Consider the following 16,889-nt stretch of genomic DNA (forward strand, 5'->3'; position numbering starts at 1 on the left):
TCGACTGTCCTGTGTGTGCCTGTTCCCGTGGAGGCGACCAGTCATTCCTGCAGTTGTGACAGCAGGGCAGGGCTGACAGGGACTAATGCTTGGCTGGGGCTGGGTCGCTGGGCAGGTAGGGCCCCCGGGCAAGTGGGGCCCCTCGGGCAACTTCCCAGCATGCCCATTCAGTAAGATGGCCCTGTGTGAGGCATAAATGTTTTTTTGTGAACTCCAATGACAGATTCCGTTCCCACCGCCAAGCCATAAATTTTATCGTTTCGTTTAGAATCACTTCACTCGAAACAAAAGCGGAATGAAATTTCAGCTCGGCTCGCTGTCTTGCACAGCTCAGCTGTGTCCTGGCTTAACTGTGTATTTAACATTTTATAAGAAGAAGCAGTGTGTTTAATTTATGGAGCAATAGAATTTAGGAGGCCGCGCACTTCTAGTATCTGACAATATCAGTTCTGACAACAGTCAACAAATTGATCCGCCAAGCAAGCATCTCACCCTGCGTGATTTTGGTGGGGGAGGGAGGGAGATGGAAGAAGGCAGGCAGACAATAAAAGTTGGAATATAGCACTTTTTTTAAGGAACAATAAAATCCTTTACTGAAGTCTTTATAACTTCTATAACGGAAGAAATAAATCTTGTCTTATAAGTAACCCTGCGTTCAGTGATTCCGATGCAAGTGTGTCAAAACTCAAAAAAAAAAATATCAGAAAATGCAGGATGGTCACATACAGGGTTTACAGAGGTAAAAATGTTCATGACTGCATGCAGATAAATGTTCAAAAGCATATGGACATTCCTCCAAATGACTGAGTTCAGGTGTTTCTAGGGAAGGGCACTGTTAATGCTAAAGCATACAAAGACATTTTGGACAATTTTGGTCTTCCAACCTTGTGGTAATAATTTGAGGATGACCCTTTTCTGTTCCAGCATGACTGTACCAGCTGCAAAAAGACATGGTTTGATCAATTTTGTGTGGACGAACTTGAGAGCCCTGACCTCAACTCTGGTGAACACCTTTGGGATGAATTGGAACACCAATTGTAAGGCAGCTCCATGAGACATGGTTTGATCAGTTTGGTGTGGACGTTCTTGAGAACCCTGACATCAACCCTGGTGAACACCTTTGGCATGAATTGGAATACCAATAGTAAGGCAGCTCCATAAAGACATGGTTTGATCAATTTGGTGTGGAACTTTAGAGCCCTGACCTCAACCTTGGTGAACACCTTTGGGATGAATTGGAACGCCAATAGTAAGGCAGCTCCATAAAGACATGGTTTGATTAATTTGGTGTGGAACTTTAGAGCCCTGACCTCAACCTTGGTGAACACCTTTGGGATGAATTGGAACGCCAATAGTAAGGCAGCTCCATCGAGACATGGTTTGATCAATTTGGTGTGGAACTTTAGAGCCCTGACCTCAACCTTGGTGAAAAATTTGGGATGAATTGGAACACCAATTGTAAGGCAGCTCCATAAAGACATGGTTTGATCAGTTTGGTGTGGACGAACTTGAGAGCCCTGACCTCAACCCTGGTGAACACCTTTGGGATGAATTGGAACACCAATAGTAAGGCAGCTCCATAGAGACATAATTTGATCAATTTGGTGAGGAACTTGAGAGCCCTGACCTCAACCTTGGTGAACACCTTTGGGATAAATTTGAACATCAACTGTAAGCCAGCTCCATATAGACATGGCTTGACCACTTTGGAATGGAGAAACACAATTGTCCTGCACAGAGCCCTGACCTCAACCCTACTGATTACCTTTAGGGATATTTAGGATGACTGAGAGCCAGATCTTCTTATCCAACATCAGTAACCGACTGCGACCTCACAAATGCTCTTTTGGCTAAATGGGGACAAATTATCATAGGAACACTCTAAAGTCTTGAAGAAAGCCTTCGCAGAAGAGTGGAGACTGTCAAAGATGTGGGGCCAGCTCCATATTAATGACCATGGTTTCGGAACGGGATGTCCAACATGGGATGTCCAACAGGTGTGATGGTCAGGTGTCCACAAACCTTATCTACAGCTTTTCCCACGCTACATTAGAGGATACTTTTACTATCATAAAAAAGTTGAATTTCTAGGGAATAATAAACCCAATAAAATGAAATCGGAACTTTCATATGATACCATCTGTCCCCTAGCATTACCACAGCAGATTTTATTTTTCTGAGCCCTACCTATAACATTCCATTGCCTGTTGGTCCTGCCTGTAGATTGATATGTTTCCACTTTCTGAAACAGGGCAAGCTGTCCAGCAAAAGTGGCAATTACAGGGGTTGGGACATACTAAGTGACATAGACTAACTTACTGCATATGTGGTGGGCGTGGATCCTAAAGAAGCAATTTATTTGTGAAACGCAATGATCCTAGATGCCAGAGAATAACATGCACTTAATTAACTTAAGTCCATTGTTGAGCTATGGTGCACAATGGTTACTTTTTATGTGTCTGTAAATTATTTTGTCTTTTTAAGTATTAAGGCGGCCATTTGTGGATGGACATTTTATGGTTACACAACAATAAAACATTGCTATAATCTTTTTATATGGACTATAAACTGGGGGATTTATGCAGGGGAGGACTGGGCCAGGGGGGCAATTGGCCCCAGGGCCACTCTGATGCCCTGTAAAAAGGCTGCTCTGCTTCTGCCGCAAACATGCCTAAAGGATTCCTGGTGAAAAGAACTAAAAAGTCCCCACTGCTGACCTACTGAGTGCGGGATGAAGACAAGGACAGAGCGCAGGCCTTCCCCCCAGCATGGATGGTGTAAACTGTGTCTGAGCAGAGGTCGGTTCCATACCCCACTGGAGACTTTCCTCCCCCCAGGGCCAGGACACGGAGTGGGCAGGAGGGGAAGCTGCCCTGGGCGCAATGTTTTTTTGCAATTTGGGGGCACCCTGACCCTAGCCCTAAGGAAAAGGGAGGGTGGCGCAGCTTGGCATCTTTGCCCAGGGCGCTGGATGACCTTGTCACGGCACTGCCTTCCCCGCCAGCCCTGACTGAACTGTCCCACTCCCCAATTGCTTCCCGTTGGCCAGGTTGGGAACCTGGATTTGGCCGGTGAGTAGAGTACCTGGAGCAGACCTTCAGCCTGGAATGGGGGGTCAGGAGGAGACAAGGAAGAGTGGAAGGGGGGCTGAGTTGTTGCACCATGGGCCTCTGGTTTGTACACGCCCCCTGGGCCGAAAGTTACCAGTCTGCCCCTGGATTTATGAATAAATGGTTGTGGAATGAATCTTCTGAGTTTCCATTATTTCTTATGGGGAAATTTGCTTTGAAATACGAGTGCTTTGGATTACAAGCATGTTTCCGGAACAAATTATGCTCGCAATCCAAGGTTTTACTGTATTACTGTTCTTGGGTTAGATAGACTTAAGAGTAAATGGGAGAAAAAAAAATACATATCTATACGGAGAGGCTGCACTGGGCCTGATGGCTCCAGTTTGTGGTCTGTAAGGAATATTTTCCTGCATGTAGCAATCGGCAGACAGATAAATAGGAGGCGTAAGAAATTAGGCTTGTGGTATGTGGGGTTCAAGTACTGGTCAACTTCAGCTCAAGCACTGGATACACACGTATAAATAACTTCAAGGAGATGGAACATCTGTCTTTCCACAAGTTGTTAAATATCATTAAGCAACAGTCGTAGCTTTGCTCCGGAGTTCCCCCTCCCCAGAAGGACCCTAAATTTATAAGCATTTAAGGCTCCTTTTTTTCCCTTTGCTGATTCTGTGCAATGCATTTACTTAGGAAGGTCATAAAACAAGGAAGCATTTGAAATCGCATTCATTAAAGGAAGCCAAGTGTAACCAGCATGTAAGATCAGCTCTATCTTCAGATATGTTAAAAATATAAACAGACACATGTGGGTTTACTCTATAAACAAAGCTATTACAAACTGTATCTTTCAACGCACTGGACTTGAAAAGCACCGGAGATCATAAGTATGTCAACAAAATAATCCTTTAAAAATATTTTATTGCCATTCATATTAAAACATTATTTAAAGCACATTTCAACAGAATGCATGCCATCGTTAGATATGATAAGGACAAGTAGATAGACAAGTCCAACGAGAGGTTTGAGAAGGTTATTGTTTTCAAGAGATATTTGTGCAAATAGTAAACTGAGCCACGGAATGCAATTGGCAGAAATGTGCTTTTAACCACTTGCCCTTCGGAAGATTTACCCCCCCCCCCCCTTCATGAGCAGGCCATTTTTTGCGATATGCAACTGCATTACTTTAACTGACAATTGTGCGGTCGTTGAACACTGTACACAAATAAAATTGATGTCCTTTTTTTCCCCACAAATAGAGCTTTCTTTTGGTGGTCATCTCTGTGTTTTTTTTTTTCTTGCACTATAAACAAACAAATTGTCTGACAATTTTGAAAAAAAAAAAAAAAACGGTATTTTTTACTTTCTAACTTCTTCATTAATTTAGGCCAATTTGTGTTCTGCTGCATAATTTTGGTACAAAAAAAATCACAATAAGCCTGGCTGTCATAGTGGTCACATGATCAGAAGTCCGTAGTCCAAACCAAGAGCTGTGTTTGACAGCTTGGTCTCTGCGCTGGGTGCACAAAAACATTGGCCCCCCAGTGACCCATATGTGCCTTGTGTGAGCATTAAAGCCCACCCCTTTGCCGCCAACACATATGTGTTACACAGGCAGCAACATGTTAAAAAACTGCATGCGATTGCTGCTTTATTATATATATATTAGCCTGAGTTGATATTTTCCACGCTATACATCTAAACACATATAAAATATATAATATAATGCAATATAACATAAAATAAAATAATATGATATCATGTAATATAATTAAATATAAAAAGAAAACACGTTGAGAAGACTTGCTTTAGAGGTTCAGTCCACCAAAATGTTTAAGCTCCGTATGGCTCCTTATATCTGTCAGCGACTTTGTGAGCTCCTAGCTCCTCTCACCGGATATCGCCATTATGAAGATGTCTTTACTGCCTTTGTGGCACTTTTTTTTTACTTTACAATTTTTCACCCAAGATTTACATATTTTCCAATAACATTAAATTACAGAAAAATGTATAAGAGCCGGTTCGCACTACCAAGACTTGTCAGGCGACTTGAACAAGTAGCGCTCTATTCTGTGCAATGGAACCGTTCTAATAGGAGCGACTCAAGTCGCTCCGACTTAGAAAAAGGTTCCTGCACTACTGCTGGGCGAAGTCGGAGCGACTTGCATCGACTTCTATTATGAGAAGTCGTTTGGAAGCCGCGATAAAGTCGTGCTGCACGGGTGACTTCAAAGTCCGGTGTGAACCGACTCTTAATCTTGGGTGAAAGGTGTTTATAAATTGATCCTTTTGGTGTTAATAAGAACAAAGTAGACACAAAAAAAAGATATATAATACAAAATGCTGCGCAAAAATATCATATTGCTCAATACTCCTTATTTAATTTTATGTATATACACATTGGATGTTGATCACATTATGGATTTATGATATTTTTGCGCAGCATTTTGTATTATATATTATTTACACTGTGTGAGATAGTGGATTGTTTGCAGCAATTATATCGTTAATTGGTTGCTCGTAGGATTTATTGATTATATTTAGACAAAAAAAAGACTTGTTCTGCAGCAGGAGGAGTGAGACTCATTGAGATGTGGCGTGAGCTAGGAACTCTTGCAAGGAGAACTCATTAGTCACTGTGGATATAAGAAGCTATTCTGGAAATCAACCTATTAGTGTCCATCTACAATGGAATGGATTTTGGGTGGAGTGACCCTTTGAAGAAGACATTTGCTCAAAACTTCTCATTCAGTTTCAGTTGGGTTGTAGAGGGGATGGGAGGAGTGGAAGTGTTAGATTCTATACAGCTCCCTCTAGTGACGGATCTCGGCTTTTTCCTCTGCCGATCTCCTCTTTCTGCTGCTTCCACTGCAAATTGTGAACTTTAAGTTGAACTAAAGCAAAAACCCTTTTTTTTCATTTCAATTTGAATCTATCTATCTATCTATCTATCTATCTATCTATCTATCTGTCTGTCTGTCTGTCTGTCTGTCTGTCTGTCTGTCTGTCTATCTATCTATCTATCTATCTATCTATCTATCTATCTATCTATCTAATCAAATCTATCTATCTATCTATCTATCTATCTATCTATCTATCTATCTATCTATCTATCTATCTATCTATCTATCTATCTATCTATCTATCTATCTATCTATCTATCTGTCTATCTGTCTATCTATCTCCATCTTTGTATCTATCTTTCTTCTAGAAAAAGAAAACGTTTCCTCCCCTTTTGATAGAGCCAAGAAGAGTTCTGGCCTATGTCAGCTTTTTATTGCTCTCTGTGTCCTTATGGATGAGCTTTTTTCCCCTCAGTCCCACTCAGGACAGGAATTGATGGGAAATCTCTCCAATACAGACCTTGACAAAAAAAAAAAAAAAAAAAAACACATTTTAGTAATGTGGGAAAAGGGTTAACACTTCTTACAACTTCTTTATTTCTGTCTATTTCTTTCTGTTCCTGTGACAGCCACTCTCCTCATTTGCTGCGCTGTTGTGTCACAGGGACAGGAAGGGAGGACAAACATCACTAATGGGGCCACAGACTGAAAATATAAACCAAACTGAATTTTTAGCTCCTCCCCTCTCTTTCCAAAAAAAAAAAAAAACATGGCTGGAGTTAGGCTTTAAGGTGGCCATTCTCAAACCAGGTTTTGTGGAACCCTAGGGTTCTTGCATGTGTGGCTACGGGTTCCTTGAGCTGTGGATAGCTGACCTCCCATGTGAAGGTTGGACCACCCATGTGTGGCTGGAGTTAGGCATTAAAGCAGCCATTCTCAACCTGGGTTCTGTGGAACTTTGGGTTCCTCCAGAGGTGGCTGGGGTTCCTTGAGCTGTGACTAGTTGATCTCCCATGTGATGGTTGGACCTCCCATGTACCTTTGGGTTCCTCCAGAGGTGGCTGGGATTCCTTGAGCTGTGACTAGTTGATCTCCCATGTGATGGTTGGACCTCCCATGTGTGGCTTGAGTTAGGCAATAAAGCAGTCATTCTCAACCTGGGTTCTGTGGAACTTTGGGTTCCTCCAGAGGTGGCTGGGATTCCTTGAGCTGTGCCTACCTGACCTCCCATGTGATGGTGCCTGCATAGTTTAAGGTCCATCACCCTTTGACAGAGCCAGTGGCATGACTATAGGGGGGCATCTTGATGACCACCGTCAGATGGGCACTCTACCTATTGACCACCCTCAATGTAGGTGGCATTTTCCCAATGACCACCAAAAGACCACCAATCTTAACAAGGGGTTCCCTGAGACTTGAAACTTATTGTGAGGGTTCCTCTGAGGTAAAAAGACTGAGAAGGAATAATTTAAGGTGTCACTTCTATTGGCCTCTATGGTGAATCCTCTGACCAGTAGCACTGAGTGGAGAACAATAGAGGACATCACCAGAGGAACTTCACAGAGCTGGATCTTGACGTCATAGCTGCGGAGGTAAATATAATTAATGACACAGGGCAGCACAGATATAACCCCCTACTGAAAGCCAAATTAACAGTTTTGTGTGGCATCTTTCTTTAACCCTTCATTGACATGGGTCAGACACTTCTGTAATATAAAAAGAAGTCCTTACGTTTAGGAACCCCACCTGTCCAGCCTGCTGACCGGCTTCTGGGCAGACAAGTTGGACAAACTCTTTCAGGGTCTCCTGCGGGTGATAGCGGATGGCTGGGTGTGAGAAGTACGGCCCCGGCTGCTGGATGATGGGCGACGTCGGGAAATGCAAGGTTGATGGCGTGGCGTGCGGGCTCGCTGCGGGAGAGAAGGAGAGAATGGCTGTTAACCGAGTTTTGCTGCAGGATGCTCAACAGTTCCATGGAAGGACTGAGGAGTCTTTTATAAACACAAACCATCCGCTCCAATCACACTCCGACAATGGCGAGCGTTCATTCCATTCATAGACATTTCCTGCTATAGATGGTTCATCGCAGGGACAATTCACAGCTCATCACATCCATTACTAACAATATTAAACATAAGGACTCAATATATATCATGAATTACCGGGCAGGCAAAAGTCATAGAAACTTCTTCAAGTTCAAATAAACTTTCCATGGTGTGTAACATACTGAAGAATAAATAAACACAACAGGGAACATTTTATGAGATGTGATTCCAATAAAAAAAAGATTTCATATTCCGTGCTTCCTCCAGTGTTCTTTCCAAAACAAGGCCATAATACAGCGAATAAAAGACTAACATGTGTTTCTACTTTTATATCTACTGTGTCTGTCTGTCTATCTTTCTATCTATCTATCTACTACTCTATCTCGATCAATGTTTTCTATCTATCTATCATCTATATATCTATCTATTTATCTATTTTACATCTATCTACTAATCTATCTCAATCAATCTTCTCTATCTATCTATCTTTTCTATATCTATCTATCTATCTATCTATCTATCTATCTATCTATCTATCTATCTATCTATCTATCTATCTATCTATCTATCTATCTACTAATCTATCTCGATCAATGTTCTCTATCTAGCTATCATTTCTATATCTATCTATCTATCTATCTATCTATCTATCTATCTATCTATCTATCTATCTATCTATCTATCTATCTATCTATCTATCTATCTATCTATCTATCTATCTATCTATCTATCTATCTATCTATCTATCTATCTATATGAAGCTTTGTAACTGTCTACCTATCTACCCCTTTTCCAATCTCATACAATGGTTTAGTCTTAGGTTTAGGTCTGAAAATATCTGAAAATATCTCCCAGAGCTTTGAACAGAAGATAACCAAACAAGGAAATTATTGTTAAGGAGGGAAAAAATGTTAATCCGCATTGTTCAACTCACAATATAATCACATGGCTGGTAACTAAGGGGCAGGAAATGTCATGGATGGATCTAGCCCAGAGGCAGTTCCATTCTCTGCTCCGCAGGGGAGGGGCCTCTTTCCTGTTAGCTCTGGGGCTGTCTAATTGCACAGACTCAAAGCAACTCTGGCCAGGTAAAGAAATGAAGGACCGAGATACAGCTGCCCAGCAAAGATGAGAGTGGTGGGACCCACCAATGGTCAAGAGAACTGCCTAGGGTGACAATGCTGCTGCTCCATAGATACAGCGCATTAAGTAGTAATTGACCAATTATCGGCAAAGCCGATATGCACTTTCCCCGATATATCGGAATCGGCCCCAGAGGTTACTGATATTGCCGATATTTTAGGAAAGTGCTTGTACCGGAGTAATGCCTGCAGCTAGAGACATCACCCCGGTACCGGTGTCCAAAGCCGACGGTCGGCTATCTTGTGATGACAACCGATGCGGCTGAGAAGCCACTCAGCTGTCATTACAAGGAGCGGGAGGGGACATCCCCCCCCCATCCCCCCCGCGGCTTGCCCGGGTCTCCCGTCCCACCGGAAGACCCGGGCAACCAGCCTGCACGGCCGCCGAAGACCCGATCAAAGCCACATTCGGCTCTGATTTGGTCTCCATGTAAAAACCCGGAAGTGATGACATCACTTCCGGGTACTCGGCGCCAGATTAAAAAAAATTACAGCATTCAAAACAGCCAAACTTGGCGTTTTGAATGCTTTTAAGTGCAGAGGAGGGGTTTGGGGTCTTTTAGACCCCCAGATCCCTCCACAAGAGTACCTGTCAAGTGATAAAAAAAAAATGAAATGTACGAAAATATCGGCCAATATCGGCCGATACCGATATGTAATGGCCAAAATATCGGTATCAGTATCGTCAATGAAAAACCAATATCGGTCGATCACTAGCATTGAATAAACATTGTCACCCCAGGGCAGGAGGAAAAAATAAAGGCAAAAAAGCCTGAAAAAGGGGAAACTAATGTCCCTGCCATATCTAAGCTACAATATGTTCCATTTTTGCTTTGGGTTTAAATGCACTTTAGTCTAGGAAGATTATAATGTGTGATTTATTTCTTTGTGTATAGGAGTAATCACCCAGAAACTCTTGTTAGGTCGTATTACAGAACACTGATCACGCCTTGTCTCTCCTTGTCGTCTTTACTGACCATATCAGAGCACTAATTGGAGGGGCCTGCGATCCCGCTGACGGGTGATACTTTCTAACACACTGTAGCAGCTGTGTTTATCAGACATATGAAGAGTGACTCTTTAATAGGGGGAAGCTGGCAACGCTCCAAGCCTTTGCAAGCAACTCTGCAACTCTGACGCCTAATGCAACATATATCCGAAGGTGGGGGGAAAATAAAAATAAAAAAGCTAAATAGTCATTTTTCTAGCGCATCAAAGACGTTAGCTTTCACCCTACCTGCTGGGAATACCATAATGGTATCCATTAGTTGGGAACCCTCATGGATTAAATCCTTGATACGGACAAGCTGTCTCCTACGTGTCACATGACTTGCGCTGACACATATTCACAGGAAAGAGTATAATTATACAAGAGTCATTAGCGCAGTGGACTAATTAATCCAGCTAACGCCTGTCAACAATTCCCTCTTCGCGGATACTTCAGCAATCGCGAGGAATAGGCGAATGACAGATCGCAGATTTGTGCTGCGTTGGCGCTATCGGCTCGGCTTGTGAAATTTCGCTGATAATTTATTCACGGACTCCGGCTGCAATTTTTAAGTTTAAATGTTCATTAACTTATTTTGGCTTTTTGGGTCAGCAAAGTTTTCTAAGTTGCGGAGAAGGAGGTTTGTAAACCGGCTGGTGTCCAGTTTTAGGATGGTGGTAGATAGACGGCTTTGCCTGTCAATTGAGTACTTTGGATGGAACGGGTGAGGGGTTAGAACCCCCGTCAGGTTTTAATAGGTCACTATATTTGTCCTGGTGTCACCACAGCAGAAAGTGATCAAAAAGGTAAAAGTTGTCACAGGGACAGGAACGGTAGGGAAAGCTTCTAATGGGGACACCTATTGCTGTGACACCCGTCTAAGAGGGAATTGCCGTCACTCACTCACAGTACTGCTTGGACTTTAGAAGAAGGGGGTAGACACCCCAAAAATTTGCCCTAAAAATGTATCTGTTAATGCAAAAATTGTCAAGGATGGTACTCCATTGGGATTTTGGTCTCTTATCCGTAACCTTCAGTGCTGGTTTCTCTGCGAACCCATAATCAGATAAAAATAATAAATATGTACATCCTGGTATTATATTTACTGCCACTTCTGACCTCTACTTCTGAGCATGCTAATTGCCTGGCTCTCAAACATATGCTGTGACTGAAATACTTTAAAATGGTTGTAAACCTCAGACATGAAATATGAACAAAGTATAAAGTATACTTGTCTCAATCCAGACACAGCACTAAGTGTAATTTCTGTCTGCTGCTTCCTTCCTCTGCTATCTGCATGAATTACTTCTGATAAGTTTTCCTGACACCAAGAGAAAAATGGTGGCAGGGGAGGGAGCTCCAGCTGATTGATAGCTTCAGTTCTGTTCCTGTGTGGACGGGGTTTGTCCCTTCCCTCCAATCAGCTGTCAGAGCTCCCCTCACTGAGCTCTACAGAGTGTAACTTCAGCTCTCCGCCCCCTTTTTTTCTGAACTCTCAGACAGGCTTATAGATTCAGCACTTTGAGCAAATAGAGAAGAGAAGATTGCAGATAAACAGGTACAACTTATGTAGAAGGATTTGTTTTATCTCTGTGTATCACCTGAGAATAGTCCCTTAACTGGCTATATGTAAAGGTCTACAACCATTTTAAAGTTCAGCTCTGGGCACTAGAACCCCCCCCCTTCCTCGTAAGGGTTAAATGCTAATTTTTCCAGAGGGGTATATACTTACCTTACTCCTCACGCCAGTAGGGTATCTCTAATGGTGCAGCTAGTCCCACAGAGCCTCCTTTCGAAGGCGCTACCAACCATTGTCGCACTCCTGCCTCCTCCTCCACCGTGTACATTGCAGGGTTACTAGCCCTGTATTGTCTGTGATGATGCTGAAGGACTGTCCACAGCCCAGAGGGAACAGAGGACAGCGCCAGAGCAGTCCAGTGTGGATGTAAGGTAAGTAATCCAGCCTTCTTTTCCCCACCCCCTAGATAAAACAAGCATTTAGGGCTGGTCAGGGCTTTTTTTCTCAGAAAATTGGTACAGGAACTCACCCACGACCCCCCCAAAACCCCCTTCCCCTTACACATACACCTTCCAAACTGCATCAAATAGTGGGTATGGTCAAGTTTCAATAACAGTGGGAGGGTCTTAAAGTGGCATTAAATACCAGGAGTGCTTTATGTGCAGAGTGCAGAGTTTGGTGGGGTTATACGCAGAGTGCAGAGTTCAAGGGTGCTCCATGTGCAGAGTTCGGGAGTGCACTACACACAGAGTGCAGAGTTCAGGGGTGCGCTACACATAGAGTGCAGAGCTCAGCCTTCTTCCACAGCTGCTTACCTCTGCATTCCCCATCCACATCTCAATTTCACCCCTCTTCTTCTCTAGTACCTCTCCGCACACTGTGGGTGGCTCCACCTCTCTCTTGTAGGGAGATCATCCAGTAGTCTGCATCCACATCCCCAATGCACCCTGGGCACCTGCATCCACCTTGTCCCTATCCTGCATTCAGTGGGAGCCACTCAGGAGATCAGATCTATGGAAGCCGTTGGGAGACAAGCTGCCACTTGTAAATACAGAAGCCAGACGTCTCTGTTTACAAGTGATAGCCATAAGCAGGGAGCCAAGGGCCTGAGCCAAAGGTGGTGGAACTGAGTTCCACCAAGTTCCAGCTGAAATAAAGCCCTGGGGCTGGTTCACACCAGCAGTGCAGCGGATGTTGTGCAGAGCGATCCGATTAAGCTCAGTGCAGTGATGAAGTGCTGATCTCAGCGGATTGCAGTTTCCTTTTTTAGTTTTTTTTTTAACAAACTTTATTGAGAATTCATACAGACACTTCATAAACTTAAAAGGAAATAGTTATCTTTTCATTTGTGTGAAGGTCTTCAGTAGAAACTCTATAGAACATTATCACGCATGAGCGGAAATAGTTGGTGACCCGGAAGCAGTGTTCAAGAAGGAAGTTTCGTAAACACTAATGAAAAATTCCAAATAAACAAGGCAAAAGAAATGTCAGCAAAAAAAAAATATATATATATATATATATACGGTTTCAATGCCGGTCCCCTCAACGAAGAGCGTAGGAACGTTTGTGCTGGGAGGAAGGGCGTGGCTACAAGGTAACACGCACATTACATCACTTCCACTTGTACGTGAAACGTCAACACTACGTATGAAATCGATTGCTCTTTGAAAGATTTTTTTTCAATTGTTAATGTTGGAGACGGTTTCGACCAACGAACGCTGTTTTTGTTGGTCCGCGATCAAACGATTGGTCAATATTCAAACCGCGTATTCTTGCTATTAGCAAAAAACAAAGGGAATGAATGGCTTGACTGTTGACTGCAGCTGGAGCATGCTCAGTGAAGATGGCAACGGCTGAGCCATAGGACAACATGCTACAGCGGGGACACAGGCAAGCAGGTAGTGACAGTGAATGGCAGGATCATGCAAGTATTTTCTACTATGCATAAAACGCATTTGACAATGATTAATTCCTTATGTATGGAATGCAAAATAGCAGTAAAATACATTTTTAAAGATTTTAAATATAACGACACTTATAAGTGAAATAAAAACTGGTTCTTGTATTTTCCAGCTTTAACTTGCTCCTGTTTGCCATTCACAAATGTTTGGAAGGATGGTGCTAATATTTAATCCCTGCCAATATCCACAGCCTGATATAAAAAGCCCCTGCCATACAAAGAATAAGTGCTTATTTTGTTGTTTGAACAGGCCTGTACGATACAAGTTAACACAACTCCTTAGGCCGTGCTGCGGAAGCCTTAAATTAACTTGGCGGGTTGTCCCTGGCACCTATCCGGGCGCAGATTATTATAGCAATAGAGATTTCACTTCCATATGTGCCCGGCAATTATGGAGCCCTTTATAGGAAGGTGTTTTTCTGTGGCTTTTACAACGCCTCCCCGGCAGGGGGCGATACAGTTAATTTTAAAGCCCGCTATGCCGAGCACAAGCGGGCAGAGAGATCCCCTCTTCCAATATTTCCTGGGCTCCATTCACATCCGCTCCTCTTAGGCTGTAATTACACGCTTGCTGGTTTTTAAATAATTGTAGATTTAACAGATTGTCTGCTTTTTCCACTCACTTTCTACAATGACAATTAGCGGCGCCGAGCAAAGACAATTAATTAAAAACAAAGTGTTAGATTATTCAGATCTGCGCTGAAAGGTTCCCGGCTATGGATCCCCCGCCGTTTGATTGTACGGGATAGCATTGTGCGCGGAAAGGAAAAAACGACAATGATCGGAGTTCTATTTCAGAAAGGTTTAGCGAGGCCACAATACGGCCTATTATGTGTAGAGCTTAATAAACAATACAAGTATTAGTCAACACACACTTTTATTAACGAGCAATAGGACTCCAAATAATTATATGGGGAGGGGGGGGGGTAGAGTCTTTTATTTGGTAAAATTGGAGGAGCAATGCCCCAGGGCATGCTGGGTGTGTTACACACTCAGAACTCTAGATGGCGCTAGATACTGGCACGTTAAAGATTACAATTTTTAACCTTGGGGAACTTGCCCTTAAATAAGCAGCATATTAATTTTGTTTTATGGAAAAATTCTAAATGTATTTATTTTGGGAATTTACACTCACTGGCTACTTAATTAGGTAGACCTGTTCAATTGCTAATCAGCATAGGCATGCGCGCAGAGTGTGCCTGGGCACACCCTAATCACCCCTTGTGGTGCAGATTCCCCCTGTTTAGACCCCTGATATTTCACCAAAGCCCCCTAACTGGGCTAATAAAAATATTGTAAAAAAATTAAAAAATAACAATAAAACTACTGACACCGATCTCTGCCCTACCGACTCCGTCAGTATATACACACGGATATGTGTTTGAGCTTTGGGGTGCAACTATGCTAATCAGCCAATCACATGGCAGCAATTAAATGCATTTAGGCATCTAGATGTGGTGAAGACGACTTGCTGATGTTCGAATTGAACATCAGAATGAGGAAGAAAGGGGATTTAAGTGACTCCCCCCCCCCCCCACAGTTACAAAACACCCCCTAGGCTCATATTTAACCCTTTAATCGCCCCTAGGTTAACCCCTTCCCTAACCCCCACCTAATGTCAGTTAGGTGTCCGATCTGACCGCCGCAATGTCGCAGTCCCGCTAAAAATCGCTGATTGTCACTATTACTAGTAACAAAAATAAAATAAATAAAGATGACATATATCTTTCCCCTAGTTTGTTGATGCGATAACTTTTGCGCAAACCAATCAAAATACGCTTATTGGGATTTTTTTTTTTTTACCATTGGCCTAAAATGATGAAAATATTTGATTTTTAAATTTTTTTTGGGAATGTTATATAGCAGAAAGTGAAAAATATTGTGTTTTTTTTTTTTTCAGAATTGTCGCTATTTCTTTGTTTATGGCGCAAAAAATAAAAATCGCACAGTTGATCAAATACCACCAAAAGAAAGCTCTATTAATGGGGAAAAAAGGACATACATTTTATTTGGGTACAGCGTTGCACGACCACGCAATTGTCAGTTAAAATAACGCAGTGCCGAATCACAAAAAATGGCCTGGTCATCAAGGGGGAAAATCTTCTGGTCCAGAAGTGGGTAATAAAACTTTAACGTTCCAGCATCTAGCATATACTGTATATCAGGGATTCCCAAAATACGGCCCTCCAGTTGTTCAGGAACTTCAATTCCCATCATGCCTAGTCATGTATGTGAATGTCAGAGTTTTACAATGCCTCATGGGATGTGTAGTTCTGCAACAGCTGCAGGGCCATAGTTTGGGAATCCCTGCTATATTATGGTTCAGGGATGGAAACTGACTGGCGTACTCGGGATTGGGAAAACGCTTGTAAAATGTATCAGGGGTCGGGTGTAGGGAGGCCATTCTGCTTTCCTCCAGGCCATCAGAGAAGTCACAAAAGGCTGAACTTGATGGAACGGAGTCATTTTTCACCCAAACTATATAACTGCTTGCCTAAGCACCCGGAGACAAAATTGCGCATTATTGGTCATTTTGTTCCGTAGCCTTTTCCCCGCGCCTTTAGAATGGCCCGCGTTTCGCCTCATTTACAGACGGCGCTCCAGAACTTAATATATGTACATTTTGAAAAGACCAGAGATGTGCTTTACTAAGTTACTTATCAAGGTGACATTCTCCAAAAATTGATGAAAAGAGGAAAGACTAATGATGCCTTTCCTGCCTGGTAATGAAAGCGGCGACGTGCAGTTTAATTATTCTGCAATATAAAAAAAAAAAATGTCGGTCCACGGCGATGGAACAAAGGAAGGCCTGTGAAGTTGGCCCAGAGGAATCTCCGCTACGTGGAGCTTCAGGCACACTGTAACACCTATAGGACGGTACAGAACCACGCTTGTCATTGCCAGGCGGCAGACTTCAACAAGTTACAGAAGTTTTACTGGCTCATAAATGGGGTTTCGGCTACCGACACAAGGCATACATCCTGAAGACAGTTACTTCATACAGGATCAGTGCCCAATTCTACCAGTAACAAGTCTGCAGGAATAAACTTCCAACATATCACAGGATATACACCACCACAGGATATACACCACCACAGGATATACAGTCAGGTCCATAAATATTGGGACATTGACACAATTCTAATCTTTTTGGCTCTATACACCACCACAATGGATTTGAAATGAAGCAAACAAGATGTGCTTTAACTGCAGACTTTCAGCTTTAATTTGAGGGTATTTACATCCAAATCAGGTGAAAGATGTAGGAATTACAACAGTTTGTATATGTGCCTATCACTTTTAAGGGATCAAAAATAATGGGAC

The 16,889-nt window shown here is 42.7% G+C and overlaps 1 protein-coding gene across 9 annotated transcripts in view; it reads right to left on the reverse strand.

Moving 5' to 3' along the window:
- The window catches only part of NFIA (nuclear factor I A), a 504,907-nt gene that overhangs the window by 52,245 nt on the left and 435,773 nt on the right, over nt 1–16,889 (reverse strand). For 8 of the 9 annotated variants that reach the window (XM_082265066.1, XM_082265065.1, XM_082265064.1 and 5 more), the window contains one exon: nt 7,643–7,821. In XM_082265066.1, the coding sequence (XP_082121192.1) occupies nt 7,643–7,821 (179 nt within the window). The remainder of the gene's footprint in view (nt 1–7,642; nt 7,822–16,889) is intronic. The other variant, XM_082265063.1, reaches the window with a different exon arrangement.

Source organism: Pelophylax lessonae, assembly GCF_965119305.1.
Source record: "Pelophylax lessonae genome assembly, chromosome: 8".
NCBI classification, from domain to species: Eukaryota; Metazoa; Chordata; class Amphibia; order Anura; family Ranidae; genus Pelophylax; species Pelophylax lessonae.